This window comes from Zea mays, chromosome 10 (assembly GCF_902167145.1).
Source record: "Zea mays cultivar B73 chromosome 10, Zm-B73-REFERENCE-NAM-5.0, whole genome shotgun sequence".
Classification (NCBI taxonomy): domain Eukaryota; kingdom Viridiplantae; phylum Streptophyta; class Magnoliopsida; order Poales; family Poaceae; genus Zea; species Zea mays.
This window is the reverse complement of record NC_050105.1, coordinates 103,477,323-103,495,315: the sequence shown is the minus strand read 5'-3', so window position 1 is coordinate 103,495,315 and position 17,993 is coordinate 103,477,323. Positions and strand designations below refer to the sequence as shown.

The 17,993-nt window shown below is 44.4% G+C and overlaps 1 protein-coding gene across 1 annotated transcript; it reads left to right on the top strand.

Annotated features, from left to right (window-relative positions):
- The first annotated feature begins 289 nt into the window (after positions 1–289).
- LOC103642676 (sodium/hydrogen exchanger 2) lies at positions 290–1,600 on the top strand. Its single transcript, XM_008665895.2, has 6 exons — positions 290–407; positions 492–733; positions 799–845; positions 935–1,001; positions 1,101–1,201; positions 1,295–1,600. Exons 1-6 carry the CDS (start codon positions 290–292, stop codon positions 1,458–1,460), a joined length of 741 nt encoding a protein of 246 aa, XP_008664117.1. The 3' UTR covers positions 1,461–1,600.
- The last annotated feature ends 16,393 nt before the right edge of the window (positions 1,601–17,993 follow it).

The window sequence follows — 17,993 nt, the reverse complement described above, 5'->3', positions numbered from 1 at the left end:
AGCACTCAATGTTCAGTGGGGCCTCTGGGTTGGCGCTCAGCGTCTTCTTAAGCTTCTCACACGCCACACGCAACCTAAGGCATGCACGGGCATTCTGGTAAACATCAATCTTATATTCTTCTTTGAACTTCGCCGCGAAGTGCTTAAAGAGGGCCTCATCGAAGTCCCTCCCACCAAGAGAACGGTCATATGCATGCGAAAGCATCTTGAGCTGTCCCTTCTTGTAACCGACAATGCTGACCTGCAAGCTAGCATGGCCGACATCAACAAATGCAACGTTTAGCTGGTCATGCTCCGGGAGGTCAGTCTTACAAATGCAACCTTTAACTCACAGTTGATCTCAATAGGCGCTCTAGGACTAATATCAAGGCTTAATATCGGCGCACTTGAACTGGGAGACTATCTTGGTAAGTTCATCACCCAAAGCATAAACACTTCTGTTGCCCATATACAGTTCTTTCTTTCTGACTCTTGTACATCTTAAATTTCAGCACTTGGGGCAATATTCTCGGCCACAGACTCAATTTGCACCTTGCAGGTGTTAAGCCAAGATAAGACACCATTCTTGTACAACCACGTGTTTGGTGAAGGTGTTGTCAATGACGCAACTTCTGTTGTGTTGTTCAATGCAATCCAGAACTTTGATCCTAGAAATATCAGCGGTGCCAAATTACTGAACTTCATTGGCAGTTTCCTTTATCTGTTCGGCTCCAGCACCATTCTTGGAGTAGCTGTAAGTTATATGCTCTTCCGCTTCTAGCTTTGCTAAAGTTTACTGACATGTGTTTTTTTCTGCAGTCTGGACTTCTTAGTGCTTATACCATTAAGAAGTTGTACTTTGGCAGGTTTGTACTAGACACAACAAAAAAAATTTAATTGAAAAATTGATGGTATTTCCACATCTTACATTCCTCTTATTTGACATGCACCCGAGGCATTCAACCGATCGTGAAGTTTCCATTATGATGCTAATGGCTTATTTATCTTGCATGCTAGCTGAAGTGAACACCCTGTACTTTTAACCTCTGCAGACATTTTGCATTTTTTAAAAGCAAACATAGCTGTAAATTGTTATTAACGGGTTGCCTTTTTATTGTAAGTTGCTCGATTTTAGTGGCATTCTCACTGTGTTTTTCTGCGGTATCGTAATGTCACACTATACTTGGCACAATGTAACAGAAAGTTCGAGGGTCACAACCAAGTAAGTAGCTTCATACCTTCTGTATGGACATTTGCTTTTGATCATGCATTCTTTGGTAATGCTTATGCTAATGTACTATTGGATGGATCACAGGCATGCCTTTGCAACATTGTCGTTTATCTCCGAGATTTTTCTGTTTCTTTATGTTGGTATGGATGCATTGGATATAGAGAAGTGGAAGATTGTCGATCAAACTTATAGGCATACTGTCTCCCTCTTTCTCTCTCTTCATTGCTCAACTAGAAGATCTTTCTTCTGAATCTGTATTTTCTATCATGTGCAGCCCGGTAAAGTCTATCGCTTTGAGCAGCACCATTTTAGCCTTGGTGCTGGTTTCAAGAGCTGCTTTTGTTTTCCCACTATCCTTTCTACCAAATTTGACCAAAAAAACTCCAAATGGAAAGATATATTTTAGGCAGCAGATAAGTCTTTAACTTAGCAACATCTTAACTTCTTATGTTCTCTTGAAACAGTTGTTATGTTCCTTACATGATATTGGTCATTCAGGTTATTGTTTGGTGGGCGGGTCTCATGAGAGGTGCTGTGTCTATTGTGTTGGCTTACAATAAGGTAAATCTTGTGTTTGGTCTATCTGGTTTGAGCTTTGGTCTGGAATTATGTTACTGCTTTTGTTTCCTCTATCCATTCCAAAACATAGGACATTTTTTGTTGTCGTAAGTCAAAATTCTCTAACTTTGACAAAGTATATAAAAAAACATACCAACATCAACAACCTTCATTTCTTAATCTTATATAGAAGTTGCAGTATTTTAGTCTAATAGATGGACATGTTTTAAATTTTGAGGAGGCATTGAAACAATTTGCATCATGAAGGCGTTCGACTTAATGTTTTCAAGGTTCTGTGGCAGTGCGAGGCATTTTGGGAGGTGGTGAGCGCCTCGCTTGGCACCTTCATTTTCGTGATGATGCTGTCCTTCAGGCTGCAGTGCCACACAGGTTCGTTTGGCGTAGGTGCTGCTTGGTTTTTGGCGGTGCATGTCGGGTGTTCGACAATGTTTCCAAGGTTTTGTGGCAGTGCGAGGCATTTTGGGAGGGACATCATCATGCCCAACTTGAAGTCGTCCGTGACCACAACGGCGAGCGCGGTGGAGTACAGGGATGAAGTATTGAAGGCGTTGCCGCCAGGTAGTACCTTCTTCCCACTCATGACACTACCTCATAGACAACACAAGTCTAAATGAGATCAGGCTCGCAAGTATGACCTACATGTTGCCATTTTTTGTTAATCTTTTAAACTGAAGCAAAAGTTTTCCCGTGAGATTTTTTCCCCTGGTTGTGTCGCGGTTAGGCGTAATGGATGCCTCTTTTGCTTCTCGCATGTGCTTGTTTTTCCCCGCGTGTAGCAACCTTTGCTTAGCATTCATAAAAAAATGTTGTCGTCCCCATATTTGGATAGATATATGGATCTAATTAAATATCTTGTGCCTATCATAATGTTCACGTTGCTAGCAGATTTAAAAGGGGGTAGTGGGGAAACACCATTTTCCGTTGGTCAAGCAATTAACTCGCCTGAGTTAGTGTGAGCCATTGCTTGCTTTACTGCCACACGGGGGGTCTTGTTGCAGTTATGCAGCTGTCTGATTTGTATACCTTTTCTTGTCCGGAGATTAAGTCGGTCTGTCCGGTGCATTCCCATCCCCACCATCTGGTGAGTCCTTTTATTTGTTCTTCTGTAAAAATTTAAAAATGTCTCTTTGTTTTATAGGTGAGGCCAGGAATGAGGATTCATGAACACTGCTATTCAATTATGGTTCATTCAAACATAAGGCATTGGATAAATCATTAACTAAAAAGGTTCCTAAAAATCGTTTGACTTCAAATACTAAACTAACACAATGTTGCTCTATTGTAGGGATTTTTGAAGCACTAACTGCATTCCCCTTCTCCCCTTCTCCCTTCCTGTTGTGCAAAGTCGTGCCCCAAACCCTCTACCATCTTATTTCAGTCCCCACTCTCTACCATCCTACAGGGAAAAAACACTAGCAATCTTACATGAGTTCCAAGTTTTGCAGGTCGTTGCTATTGGTGAATGTGGTTTGGATTATGACAGACTTCAGTTCTGTCCGGCAGATATGCAAAAGAAGTATACAATATTGTTCTCCTATGCACACAAATTGGCATTTAATCTATTCATTTCTGAGTGATTTATTTTGTATTAGGTACTTTGAGAAACAATTTGAGTTGTCTGAAGCAGTAAAACTGCCCATGTTTCTTCACATGCGTGCTGCTGGTTAAGACTTCTGTGAAATCATGACACAGAATTTGCACAGGTAGCATATAATCTGTATTCCGTAGGTGGTGTTCCTCAATGATGCCCTGCTGGATACACTCTTGTTTTTAATGAAACAGTTGAAAGTACACTGGCCATAGGAGTTACCTATGTTTCAATTCACTTGTTATGTTTTATAACTATTCCTTGATCTCTGTGTCTGTTTTTCTCTTTGGCAGATTCCCTGTTGGGGTTACACATTCCTTCACTGACTTAGCAGAAGATTGGGATAGGCTACTTTCTTTTGAGAATATGTTTATCGGTAAAATCTCTTTACCTAGCAATAAAAATCTGCATCTCTTGCAACATGATAAACTTAAGAGTAAAGATAGTCAATTGACCACCCTTTAGGTAGTTGTAACAAGCTATTTCGAATTCTGTTGTAATTCCTCTTTGTGATTCAGTTATGTGTTGAAAATTTCCATTTGGATATTGATAACTGAAACAACTATAAAATTTGATACTCTGTTATTCTTTATCTCCCAGTGGGGTCAGATGATTATGCATCGTGGTTGCAGGTGTTAATGGTTGCTCTCTGAAAACTAACGAAAATCTTGAGGTTCTACGAGGCATTCCTGTCGAGAGGTTGATGATAGAAATAGATTCTCCATATTGTGATATAATAAATACTCATGCTAGAAGTCCGTATGTAAAATCTGTCTGGCCATCCAAGAAGAAAGAAAAGTATGAGCCAGATTCAACAGTAAAAGGTCGCAATGAGCCTTGTTTAGTCAGGTACGTTGCAACAGTTTGCCATCAATTCTTGGGTTTTCTTGCTCGGTATAGACTGGTTGCTGAGTTTTTAAATATGACAACTGTTTTCCAGTGTAGAGAATATTTGCTTCCCATTTAAGTAATCCATTCTTTTACATGCTTTCTCTGTAGAAGCATCCAAGTAATCCAACCTTAACTCATGCCCTTCTCTGTAGAGAGACTAAACAAGAAACTTGTCTTTTACATGGAAATTTGTATTTCTACCTTGATCAATGTTGTTGAGCACTGATCATTGACTTTTGTGCTTCATTAGCCTTATTCCCTAAGTCATGATTGTTCCATTGTTATTACTGGGAGCTGAACTTGTCAGACTTATCTGTTACTCAAATTTTTATTCTCACATGAATGTTGCCCCTAGAAAATTTGACTTGGAACTATCGGTTTCAGGCAAGTTCTTGAGGTAGTGGTCGGAAGCAAAGGAATTTCTGGCGTAGAAGGCCTGAGTAGAACTCTGTACCACAACACATGCAGGTAAGATAACTTCGTACCAACCTTAGAATTTTCCACTGGTTATCAGTAACTAGAAATAACCCATGTCATAATCATGTTGCTTATTTGTAGCTCCAGCTCTGCTGTGTTCGATAAGTCATCTTTTAATCGATGTGAATACATGATTAATGGATCTACCAATCTTGCAGGCTCTTCTTTCCTCAGGATCTTGACGCGTCTGCTAATGCACAACTTGAGAGTGGTACTGCCGTCCAGGATTGCTGATGTCAGAGTGATTTTTTTAAAAAATGTTTCCTTTTGGTTGGAGTTTAGTTTCCTACAACTTCCAATATGCCTATGAAATGTTTTTGGTCTTATAATTTTCCCTCGCTGCCAATTTTGCCATGTTTCATGAGCCTGATGACATGTCAGGCAAGTTCTGACTATGTACAAGTACCCTACTGAGACTATGTCGTAAAATCATTTAGGGCTGAGCATGTACAAGTACAGTTTGATGGCTACATTGTTCACTACAATCAAACATCAACTAAGCTCTATATATATATTTTATACTAATATTTAAATTCCGTGGCAATGCACGGGCATGTACCTAGTAATCATTAAGTCATTAAACGACCAATGCTACTCTAGGCTAGCGGTCCTATAGTCAGCACGACTTTGATACCACTTATGTCACACCCGGTTTTGGAAGGCAAACCGGATGTGAACAATGTACGTGCTAGGATCAGAACTCACATACACAATGATTACATAAATGACTCATCATAGCACAATGCTTCGAATAATAATAAAGGGTAAGAATAATATCACAAACTAGAGTCATTTACATAATATATAAATCAAAGTGCATATAATAGATACATAACCAACGTAAATAAACCAACCACAGACAGCTGACTGGGGGAGGTCTCTAGCCTAATCCTCGAACTCATCGAAGTCCTGGAACTCCTGGAGATCTGTCTCAACGCCTTATTCTTCTTCTTTACCTGAGCATAGATTGCACCAAAGGCAACTTGGTGTATTGTGAAAGCAAGGATGAGTACACATCAATGTACTCAGCAAATGTCCTGTTCGGCTGAGGTGGAGTAGCTTTATGTGGAGTTAGGCTTAAAGTAGTTGCTTTTAGTTCGTCAGATATTTATTATTAGTAGAAGATGAATTTTAGCAATCACCAACCCATGGATCATTTCCTCATTGAGGAACATCATTATCATCATCGTAACCAAAACCATAAATAGAACCATAGCATCTCGAACCATTTGTAACTCTAATCAAAGGAGCTCTCAAGGCCGCTCTTAACCGTGAGCATGGCTGATATATCAGTTTCTAACCCTCTGCAGAGGTCGCACACTTTACCCACGACCCGTGATTCCCTCTCTAGTCCGAGTTTGGAAGACCCTTGTTCACTCCCGAGATGAGCGGCTAGGGATTCACTACGAAGGCTTTACAAATATTTCACGAAGGTATAGCCACCCGTTAGGTTTCTCTAGTTTGATAAACACAGTATATCTCCCCATAGGAAGAGTGACCAACAACAACACCTAGCCTCGGTAGAGCAAGTATTATGCCTGGACCCCATTGACGGCACGACGATGAAGCAAACTACACCTCAAGTTCCTCTAATTAATCAGCTAAGGGTATCCCATACCACCCTCGTGGCTGCACTGTTTTCCCGGGTGGTCATCCAACGAACAGGTCCTTACGGAGAAGTACTCGGGAAACAACCCGAGCCTCCTTTAGTATCACAAGCTCATAATCATAATCAGAATATAAAGCATCATATCATAATTATATCTCATTATATTCATTGATTAAAGTAGAGCAGTAGCATAAAGGTAACCATAATAACCTAAAAGGTAATCAAGGACAAGGTAAATATAAAACTAGTCAATCCTTAGTTTTCAATTATTTAATGCGGGGAAGTGAATTATCATGTGAGTAGGACATAAGTAGGTCAGAGGACACTTGCCTTCACCAAATAGATGCTCAGGATCTTCAACCTTATAGATCTTGAGGTGCTTGATCACTCGGTCGCCAAAGCTTGATTGTCGGTTCACCGAAGCTCGAAAACGGATCGTGTTCTATTCGCAACGCGAAGCAAAGATGAACAAGCACGGGAAAACATACACGTGCATGTGAGGAAAAGAAACATTATAAAAACACGCAATACGAAATAGAGCTCGCTACTACGGTCACGTGAGGAAAAGAAACGCGATAGTCAGAGCTACCATCGGGAAGTTATCATGTTATGCTAAATAAGTATTAGTTAGAATATTTAATTCGACATAATTATATTAATTGATATCTATTAAATGTATATTAATACTACTACTTAGTTTTGACTGACTTATTATTTTAAAAGTTGACGGTTAATCAAGTAACTTAATTAATATGAGCGATTATAAGCGAGACGTATTAACGACGCCCGACAAGGTGCGCCGCGTGCAAAAACAATACACGCAACACGCGGACACATGCGACTTATTGTGTGTTGTCCGCGCGAAAGAACGCCCGAGACAGCATGCGCGACCAGAGCGAATGACGTGCGAGCTAGCACGCCACCACATGTGGAACAACACGCGCGACAGGCGAGAAATACTAAATAGATGATGCGTTTAAACTAAACAAGTATTAATTCGTAAACATCTAAATGATCACATTAATAGGTATTTATAAAATCGTAAATTAAAACTATAATCTAGTTTTAATTAGAATGTCGTTTATACCTATCAAACAATTAATTAATTATTTAATTAATAAAACTTGTGATAATAAAAAAATAACGTTACTAATATAAAATCGACGTTGTTACGAAGTTGACGCGAGTGAAACGAGTCGAAATAGGTTTACGACGCAATATGTATTAAATAACTAACAATTCACGTCTAATAAACGACGCGACATACGAATACTACTAAATTGTGTCGTTTTATATTAAACAAATATTAAATATAACATTTAAGTCGGTATAATCACGTTAACAGGTATCTACCAACACATAATTAAAATTATAAATTAGACTCGATTGAATTGTTATTTTAATAACCAACAACGAAACAATTAATCAATTATTTAACTTGAACGATATAGTGAAATAATTTTATTAAAGCGATTAAATAGCGATTTACGTGAGCGTGACTAGCATGCAAATAAAGTGGGAACCGGACACGCGGCACGCACACGAACAAGCAAATTAACGACGACTACATGCACGACATGCGCGGAACAGCGCACGAACGACGTGTGACGGCATGCGCAACAACACACGAATTGCACGCAAATTAGACGCGCTGCGCGTGGCGCGAATCACACGACAGCGAGGGTGTGACGGGGCTGCACGCAAGGAGTAGACGAAGGGTAGACCTAGGGTAGACAAAGCTCACCTCGCGAAGATGGTGGACGGCAAGACGAGCTCACGGAGAGGCACGACTATGTGTTGCGTGCACGACACACAACACGAGCAATAACGAGGACATGGGCGTGACGACGATGGGGTTGCTGCTGCGCCGGGTCGCACAGAGACCGAGCCAGGGCTGTCACGGGCAAGTCACGTTAGCTGTGCCGGGCGAGCCGCGTTGGGTTGGTCGCGCCGACTGGCCGCGGGCGCAGAGGAGGGAGAGAGAGGGCGTGGTGAGGGGAGGAGTGGGGTGGTTTTGGCGGAGATGGGCGCGACATGGGCGCTGTAGGGATGGGGTAGATGGTGGTTCCTGTGGGGAATAGGATCCTCACACGTGGGCCCTGAGCGACTCGGTGCGACGCGCTGGCCCCAGGTGGGCCGCGGGGGAGGGGGGAGCGAGCGCGTGGGCCGCCCGGGGTGGCTGCTGGGCCAGGATGGCCAAGGCGGGCCGGGGGCGCGCGCTGGGCCACCTTGGGGAAGCATGCCAGGCGCGAGCGCGAGGCCGCGCGCCGCTGGGCCAAGCGTCCGAAATGGGCTAGGGCGGGGGCAGCGTGGGGGAAGCGGTCGGACCGGGCTAAAAGGGGGTGACCTCTTTCCTTTTTATCTTTATCTTTTTTTCTTTTCTATTCTTTCTACCATTTCAAATCGGGTTCCTTATTAAATGCATGCTCCACAAAATCACTCATCCAATAAAATAAAAGTATGCTCGGGCATGATGCAAAACTCAAAGCACCTCTAAGGTTTTATTTTACTATGCTTACACATAGATACAAAACAAAATAATTATCCACTATTTAGGGAAAAGAAAAGAAAAGAAAGTAAAAGAGAGGGTAACACCCGAATTTGGTGGATATTAGAAAAGAAATTATATACCCCAAATTCAGGATGTTACAAACGGTCACTGCCAATGGCTATTTGGGCACCGAGTAGGGTCCATGTGGCACCGGACCGTCTACAGTGTCAGGAGGACACAACTGTTAGCTGACATGGCATCTTTGGCGGGATAGTCTAGTGGCGCACTGGCCAACGGTCGACAACAGCTTTCCCAACGGTCGGCAGTAGCTCCTCTCAACATTCGGCTGACGTGACCAGGGCATCGTATATGTCCGGTGCGCACGACAAACAGTGAGCTTTCTGTCCAACGGCTCTATTTGAGGGGAGGCTATTTATACCTTTCCAAACAGCCTTTTGGAGTTGTGAGAGCTCAAGCAACATACCAAGGAAGGTTATACACATCTCCAAGTGCTCCAACACCTAAGTGCTTAATAGAATCACTCGGTGCTTAGCATAGGTGCTTAGCGAAGTGCTTCGATTATTTAGACCACTATTGCGCTTTCTCTATTCTAATGCTAGTTAGTTGAGTGATGTAAGAAAAACCCACCACAACCCTTGGCTCTTGCGCGAGCCATTATAATATTGTACCGAGTGGCGCAAGAGTCTTGCGAGACCGTGACAACCGCGTTTGTGTCACGGCTAGAGATGTCAATGGGGAATTCCCCACCGGATTATAGCATCTCATACCCATCCCCATCATGTTTGATCCATCCCCATACCCATCCCCATACCCATCATGGGTGTAAAACTCATCCCATACCCATCCCCATTCGGGTTTCGGGTCCCCATTGGGTCCCCATCCTCAATTAAGGGATAACTAGGTACTAACATGTAGCATAAACTATCTAGATTTCAGACATCACCACATCGGCAAGCACTCATCCATGAACCATGATCCATTCATCCATCCATCAGAAAAGAAATAAGTACTTCGGAACCGATAGAAGAAATGGAGAAATGGAGTTTACCCACCTTCCTTGGTCACCATCTGAGTTCGTTGGCGCCTGAGAATCCATGGTCGTCACCGTCGTCTGGGCAGGACGTAACATATGGCTGGTTATTTTAGGGTTTGTTTTTTGCTAGTCTGCTAGTTGCCTTGCCGTGTTGCCTTGTTGGGCTAGGACCTGGGGCCTGGTGCGCTGTTGTGCGGGCTTGGTGGTCAGCTCGAACTCAACTCATTCATACAAACACGACAGGTACACATGTATGAAATACCCATGGGTAATCGGGTTCGGACTATTTCTTCCCAAACCCATACCCGTTTACCCAATGGGTGGAGAATTTGTCCCATATGCATACCCATGGGGACAAATTTTGTCCCATACCCGTACCCTAATAGGGGAATTCCCCACGGGTTGGCGGGTATCGGGTCCCCATTGACATCTCTAGTCACGGCCGCCACCGTGTACCGGAGAGAACGAGGTTCATGGCATTTCGACCGGAACCTCGATAGTGAAGACGGTGGGCAGTGCTCGGGAGAAGGCCGGAAGCAGAGCGCCACTTTCACGTGGAGAAGGCCCGCGGCTCTCCACGGAGTTACTTGTCTGTGGTGCTTGGCCCTCGTGTGGGCTACCCTTTGCATAGGGGCACCAAAGAGGATTGGTCGGGACCTTGCGTGGTTCTGGATACCTCGGTAAAAATACTTGTGTTATCCACGAGAGTTTGCTTTCTCTACTAGCTCTTTACTCTCCTGCATTAACTCTCACTACTTAAGTTGCAATCTTATATTCTTAGTGTAGATTATATAGGATTGGAACTTAGTTTGCATAACTCTTTTTGCAGTAGAGATAGCAACACATAGACAAAACATAGTTTGGACAATCTAGATAAGTTATTTGCATAGGTTTTGTTCCAAGGATTTATTTGTGGCTGAGTTTTGAGATAGTTTTTAGAAGTTCTAATTCACCCCCTTCTTAGGCATCACCATTTCCTACAAGTGGTATCAAAGGCGGTTTGGCTCATTTGAAACATTTTAGCTTCACCGCTGTTAGTACCCTAAAACAGGGGTACCCCTTACTACCATATGAGGATGCAATACCCACACGGCTATCTGTAGTCGCGTGGTAAAGGAGTCGTACGTGGGACCAGACCATGGCTCGCCCTAGCCTCGGGCGACTACTCTGGGCCAGCAACAGCGCCCGACCCCACCACGTGGACGGTTCTGGGGCCGCCACGTGGCCAGAGAAGATGATATACTCTAAGGTATCAACAGTAAGTCCGGACCCCATGGGAAAGTGCCGGACCCCTGTATATACAGACCGGGCCTCCGGGTAAGGTCCAGGACCTCCACGGGCACAAACCGGACCCCTAGGATGGGTTCTGGACCCCTCTGTGTGGGGTCCGGGCCACTCACAGCAGGGTCTCAGGGTTCTGGGACAGAGAATACCCAGGCCTTAATAAAAGGCCAGTCGGGGGTCCGGAGCCGACACGTGTCTGGACCTTATCGTATTGCCGATAAGGCGCGCCGCCTGTCCATTCCACTGGCAGGCGATGTGTCGCATCCGCATTTAATGAGCCCTGTCCATTCCACTGGCAGGCGATGTGCCGCCTTGGCATTTATTGAGCCCTGTCCATTCCGCTGGCAGGCGGCGGCGTGCCTATCTATTCCATTGGCAGGTCGTACATCCATACTGCTGCGTGCACTATGTTCATCATCACTCGCGCGTTACCAAGGAAGCAACCGCAACATATCAATACTGCATGGACTACGGATATCATGGCGCCAGGAGATTGCTCAGGCATACTCGCATTAGTTACTTCTATAATGTATTCCCTTCGTTTTGCTCCTGGGCCCACATGTCGGGGCTCAGCATCCTTGTACATGCCCCCTTGAGCTATAAAAGGAAGGGCACACGACGTTACAAGGCAGACCCAACTCAGACTCTCAGACTCACAAGTTCATACAAGCTCTCAAGCTCACAGATTCAATACAAGACACAGTGGAGTAGGGTATTACGCTCCGGCGGCCTGAACCACTCTAAACTCTCATGTCCTCGTGTGTTCTTCCACCTTCCAATAGACAGGCAAAACGCTTAGGCCCCTATTCATCTTAGGATTTAGGGCGGGTGCGTTCCGCCACCTGGCCGGAGAATTTTCTCTCCGACATTTGGCGCACCAGGTAGGAGGTTAAGGTATTAGGTTTTGCTTGTTCTCCTGCTCGACACCATGGTCCAGATCGTCGAGCACCATGACTTTGATCCCAAAGACTTTCCGATGGAGGAAGAAGCTGCGTCTTCCACGCCACGGGCCTCTAGCCGCCCTGCGCCTGGTGCTACTGCTGTGCGCTCTGCGCAGCAGCACTGAAAGGGAATTAGGCTTACACCTATTTCCTAATTAATTTTGGTGGTTGAATTGCCCAACACAAATAATTGGACTAACTAGTTTGCTCTAGTCTATAAGTTATACAGGTGCCAAAGGTTCACACTTAGCCAATAAAAAGACCAAGAAATGGGTTCAACAAAGAGAGCAAGGGATAACCGAAGGCTGCCATAGTCTGGCGCACCGGACTGTCCGGTGTGCCACCGGACAGTGTCCGGTGCACTAGGGAACTCCAAGTCAAACTCTTCACCTTCGGGAATTCTCAGAGGCGCTTCGCTATAATTCACCGGACTGTCCGGTGTACCACCGGACAGTGTCCGGTGCCCCAGAGGAGAGCGACTCTGAACTCGCCAGCTTCGGGAATCCGCTCCGCTATAATTCACCAGACATGTCCGGTGAGCCAGCAGAGCAACGGCTACTTCGCGCTAACGGTCGACTGCAGGCGCATTGAATGCGCGCCAGCGCGCGCAGAAGTCAGAGCACGCGCGGGTGGCACACCGGACAGTCTACAGGACTTGTCCGGTGCACCACCGGACAGCCAGGCGGGCCCACAAGTCAGAGCTCCAACGGTCGGAACCCAACGGCCTAGTGACGTGGCTGGCGCACCGGACTGTCCGGTGCGCCATGCGACAGCAGCCTCCACCAAACGACTAGATTGGTGGTTGGGGCTATAAATACCCCCAACCACCCCACATTCAAGTCATCCAAGTTTTCCACCTTCCAACCACTTACAAGATCTAGACATTCAATACGAGACACACCCAAGTGATCAAATCCTCTCCCAATTCCACAAAAGCTTTAGTGTTAAGTGAGAGTGATTTGTTGTGTTCTTTTGAGCTCTTGCACTTGGATTGCTTCTTTTTCTCATTCGTTCTTACGATCATCTCAATTGTAAACAAGACAAGAGACACCAATTGTGTGGTGGTCCTTGTGGGAAGTTTGGTTCCCATTTGATTTGAGAAGAAAAGCTCACTCGGTCCGAGGGACCGTTTGAGAGAGGGAAAGGGTTGAAAGAGACCCGGTCTTTGTGACCACCTCAACGGGGAGTAGGTTTGCGAGAACCGAACCTCGGTAAAACAAATCCACGTGTCACACTCTTTATTTGCTTGCGATTTGTTTTGCACCCTCTCTCACGGACTCAATTATATTTCTAACGCTAACCCGGCTTGTAGTTGTGATTAAGTTTGTAAATTTCAGATTCGCCCTATTCACCCCCCCTCTAGGCGACTTTCAATTGGTATCAGAGCCCGATGCTTCATTAGAGCCTAACCGCTCGAAGTGATGTCGGGAGAACACGCCAAGAAGGAGATGGAGACCAGCGACAAGCCCACTACAAGCCACGGGAAGGCTTCATCGGAAGAGTCACGCAAAAAGGGGAAAGGGAAGGAGAAGAAAGCCTCTTCCCACAAGTCGCATCGGAGTGGCGACAAGAAAAAGAAGATGAGGAAGGTGGTCTACTACGAGACCGATACTTCATCACCTTCCACCTCCGGCTCCGACGCGCCCTCCGTAACTTCTAAGCTCCTTGAGTGCAAGAAGTTTAGTAAGATCCCCCTACGCTACCCTCGCATTCCTAAACATACGCCTTTACTTTCTGTCCCATTAGGCAAACCACCAACCTTTGATGGTGAAGATTATGCTAGGTGGAGTGATTTAATGCGGTTTCACCTAACCTCACTCCACAAAAGTATATGGGATGTTGTTGAGTTTGGTGTACAGGTACCATCCGTTGGGGATGAGGATTACGATGAGGACGAGGTGGCCCAAATCGAGCACTTCAACTCCCAAGCCACAACTATACTCCTCGCCTCTCTAAGTCGAGAGGAGTATAACAAGGTGCAAGGATTAAAAAGCGCCAAGGAAGTCTGGGACGTGCTCAAGACCACGCACGAGGGAGATGAGCTAACCAAGATCACCAAGCGGGAGACGATCGAGGGGGAGCTCGGTCGCTTCCGGCTTCGCAAAGGGGAAGAGCCACAAGACATGTACAACCGGCTCAAAACCTTGGTGAACCAAGTGCGCAACCTCGGGAGCAAAAAGTGGGATGACCACGAGATGGTTAAGGTTATTCTTAGATCACTCATTTTCCTTAACCCTACTCAAGTTCAATTAATTCGTGGTAATCGTAGATATACACTAATGACTCCCGAGGAAGTAATCGGGAATTTTGTGAGCTTTGAGTATATGATCAAGGGCTCAAAGAAAATCAATGAGCTAGATGATCCCTCCACATCCGAAGCACAACCGGTTGCATTCAAGGCAACAGAGGAGAAGGAGGAGGAGTCTACATCAAGTAGACAACCAATCGACGCCTCAAAGCTCGACAATGAGGAAATGGCGCTCGTCATCAAGAGCTTCCGCCAAATCCTCAAGCAAAGGAGGGGGAAAGATTACAAGCCCCGCTCCAAGAAGGTTTGCTACAAGTGTGGTAAGCCCGATCACTTTATATCAAAATGTCCTATTTCTAGTGACAGTGACAGGGGCGACGACAAGAAGGGGAGAAGAAAGGAGAAGAAGAAATACTACAAGAAGAAGGGTGGCGACGCCCATGTATGCCGCGAGTGGGACTCGGACGAGAGCTCCTCCGACTCCTCCTCCGACGAGGACGCCGCCAACATCGCCATCAACAAAGGACTTCTCTTCCCCAATGTCGGCCACAAGTGCCTCATGGCCAAGGACGGCAAAAAGAAGAAGGTTAAATCCAAATCCTCCACTAGATATGAGTCCTCTAGCGATGATAATGCTAGTGATGAGGAAGATAATTTGCGTACTCTTTTTGCCAACCTAAACATGCAACAAAAAGAAAAATTAAATGAATTGATTAGTGCTATCCATGAGAAGGATGATCTCTTGGACACCCAAGAGGACTTCCTTATTAAAGAAAACAAGAAGCATGTTAAAATTAAAAATGCTTACGCTCTAGAAGTAGAAAAATGTGAAAAACTATCTAGTGAGCTAAGCACTTGCCATGAGACTATAGACAACCTTAGAAATGAGAATGCTAATTTGTTAGCTAAGGTTGATTCAAATGTTTGTGATGTTTAAATTCCCAATCTTAGAAATGATAATGATGATTTGCTTGCTAAGATTGAAGAATTAAACATTACTCTTGATAGCCTTGGAAATGAAAATGAAAAATTGCTTGCTAAGGTTAAAGAACAAGATGTTTGCAATGCTTCCATTTCCGACCTTAGAAGTAAAAATGATATATTACATGCTAAGGTTGTAGAATTAAAATCTTGCAAACCCTCTACATCTATCGTTGAACATACTACTATTTGTACTAGATGTAGAGATGTTAACATTGAAGCTATTCATGATCATATGGCTCTAATTAAACAACAAAATGATCATATAGCAAAATTAGATGCTAAAATTGCCGAGCATGACTTAAAAAACGAAAAATTTAAATTTGCTAGAAGCATGCTCTATAGAGGGAGACGCCCTGGCATTAAGGATGGCATTGGCTTCCAATAGGGAGGCAATGTCAAACTTAATGCCCCTTCTAAGAAATTGTCCAACTTTGTTAAGGGCAAGGCTCCCATGCCTCAGGATAACGAGGGTTACATTTTGTACCCTGCCGGTTATCCTGAGAGCAAAATTAGGAGAATTCATTCTAGGAAGTCTCACTCTGGCCCTAACCATGCTTTTATGTATAAGGGTGAGACATATAGTTCTAGGCAACCAACCCGTGCTAAGTTGCCTAAGAAGAAAACTCCTAGTGCATCAAATGACCATAGCATTTCATTTAAAACTTTTGATGCTTCATATGTGCTAACCAACAAATCAGGCAAGGTAGTTGCCAAGTATGTTGGGGGCAAACACAAGGGATCAAAGACTTGTGTTTGGGTACCCAAAGTTCTTGTGTCTAATGCCAAAGGACCCAAAACCATTTGGGTACCTAAAGTCAAGAACTAAAATTGTTTTGTAGGTTTATGCATCTGGGGGCTCAAGTTGGATCATCGATAGCGGGTGCACAAACCATATGACTGGGGAGAAGAAAATGTTCTCCTCCTACGAGAAAAACCAAGACCCCCAACGAGCTATCACATTCGGGGATGGAAACCAAGGTTTGGTCAAAGGATTGGGTAAAATTGCTATATCTCCTGACCATTCAATTTCCAATGTTTTTCTTGTAGATTCCTTAGATTACAATTTGCTTTCCGTTTCGCAATTATGTCAAATGGGCTACAACGGTCTTTTTACTGATATAGGTTTTACTGTCTTTAGAAGAAGTGATGATTCAATAGCATTTAAGGGAGTGTTAGAGGGTCAGCTATACTTGGTAGATTTTGATAGAGCTGAACTCGACACTTGCTTAATTGCTAAGACTAACATGGGTTGGCTATGGCACCGCCGACTAGCCCATGTTGGGATGAAGAATCTTCATAAGCTTCTAAAGGGAGAGCACATTTTAGGATTAACAAATGTTCATTTTGAGAAAGACAGGATTTGTAGCGCATGCCAAGCAGGGAAGCAAGTTGGTGCTCATCATCCACACAAGAACATCATGACGACTGACAGGCCACTGGAGCTCCTACACATGGATCTATTTGGCCCGATTGCTTACATAAGCATCGGCGGGAGTAAGTACTGTCTAGTTATTGTGGATGATTATTCTCGCTTCACTTGGGTGTTCTTTTTGCAGGAAAAATCTCATACCCAAGAGACATAAAAGGGATTCTTAAGACGGGCTCAAAACGAGTTCGGCTTAAGGATCAAGAAAATAAGAAGCGACAACGGGACGGAGTTCAAGAACTCACAAATCGAAGGCTTCCTTGAGGAGGAGGGCATCAAGCTTGAGTTCTCTTCTCCCTACACGCCACAACAAAATGGTGTAGTGGAGAGGAAGAATAGAACTCTATTGGACATGGCAAGAACCATGCTTGATGAGTACAAGACTTCGGATCGGTTTTGGGCCGAGGCGGTCAACACCGCTTGCTACGCCATCAACCGGTTGTATCTACACTGAATCCTCAAGAAGACATCATACGAACTCCTAACCGGTAAAAAGCCCAATATTTCATATTTTAGAGTCTTTGGTAGCAAATGCTTTATTCTTATTAAAAGAGGTAGAAAATCTAAATTTGCTCCTAAGACTGTAGAAGGCTTTTTACTAGGATATGATTCAAACACAAGGGCATATAGAGTCTTTAACAAGTCCACTGGACAAGTTGAAGTTTCTTGTGACGTTGTGTTTGATGAGACTAACGGCTCTCAAGTAGAGCAAGTTGATCTTGATGAGATAGGTGATGAAGAGGCTCCATGCATCACTCTAAGGAACATGTCCATTGGGGATGTGTGTCCTAAGGAATCCGAAGAGCCTCCAAATGAACAAGATCAACCATCCTCCTCCACGCGAGCATCTCCACCAACTCAAATTGAGGATGAGGCTTAAGTTGATGAAGGAGAAGATCAACAAGATGAGCCACCTCAAGATGACGGCAATGATCAAGGGGGAGATGCAAATGAACAAGACAAGGAGGATGAAGAACCAAGACCGCCACACCCAAGAGTCCACCAAGCAATCCAACGAGATCATCCCGTCGACACCATCCTCGGCGACATTCATAAGGGGGTAACCACTAGATCTCGTGTTGCTCATTTTTGTGAACATTACTCTTTTGTTTCCTCTATTGAGCCACACAGGGTAGAGGAAGCACTACAAGATTCGGATTGGGTGGTGGCGATGCAAGAGGAGCTCAACAACTTCACTAGGAATGAAGTAT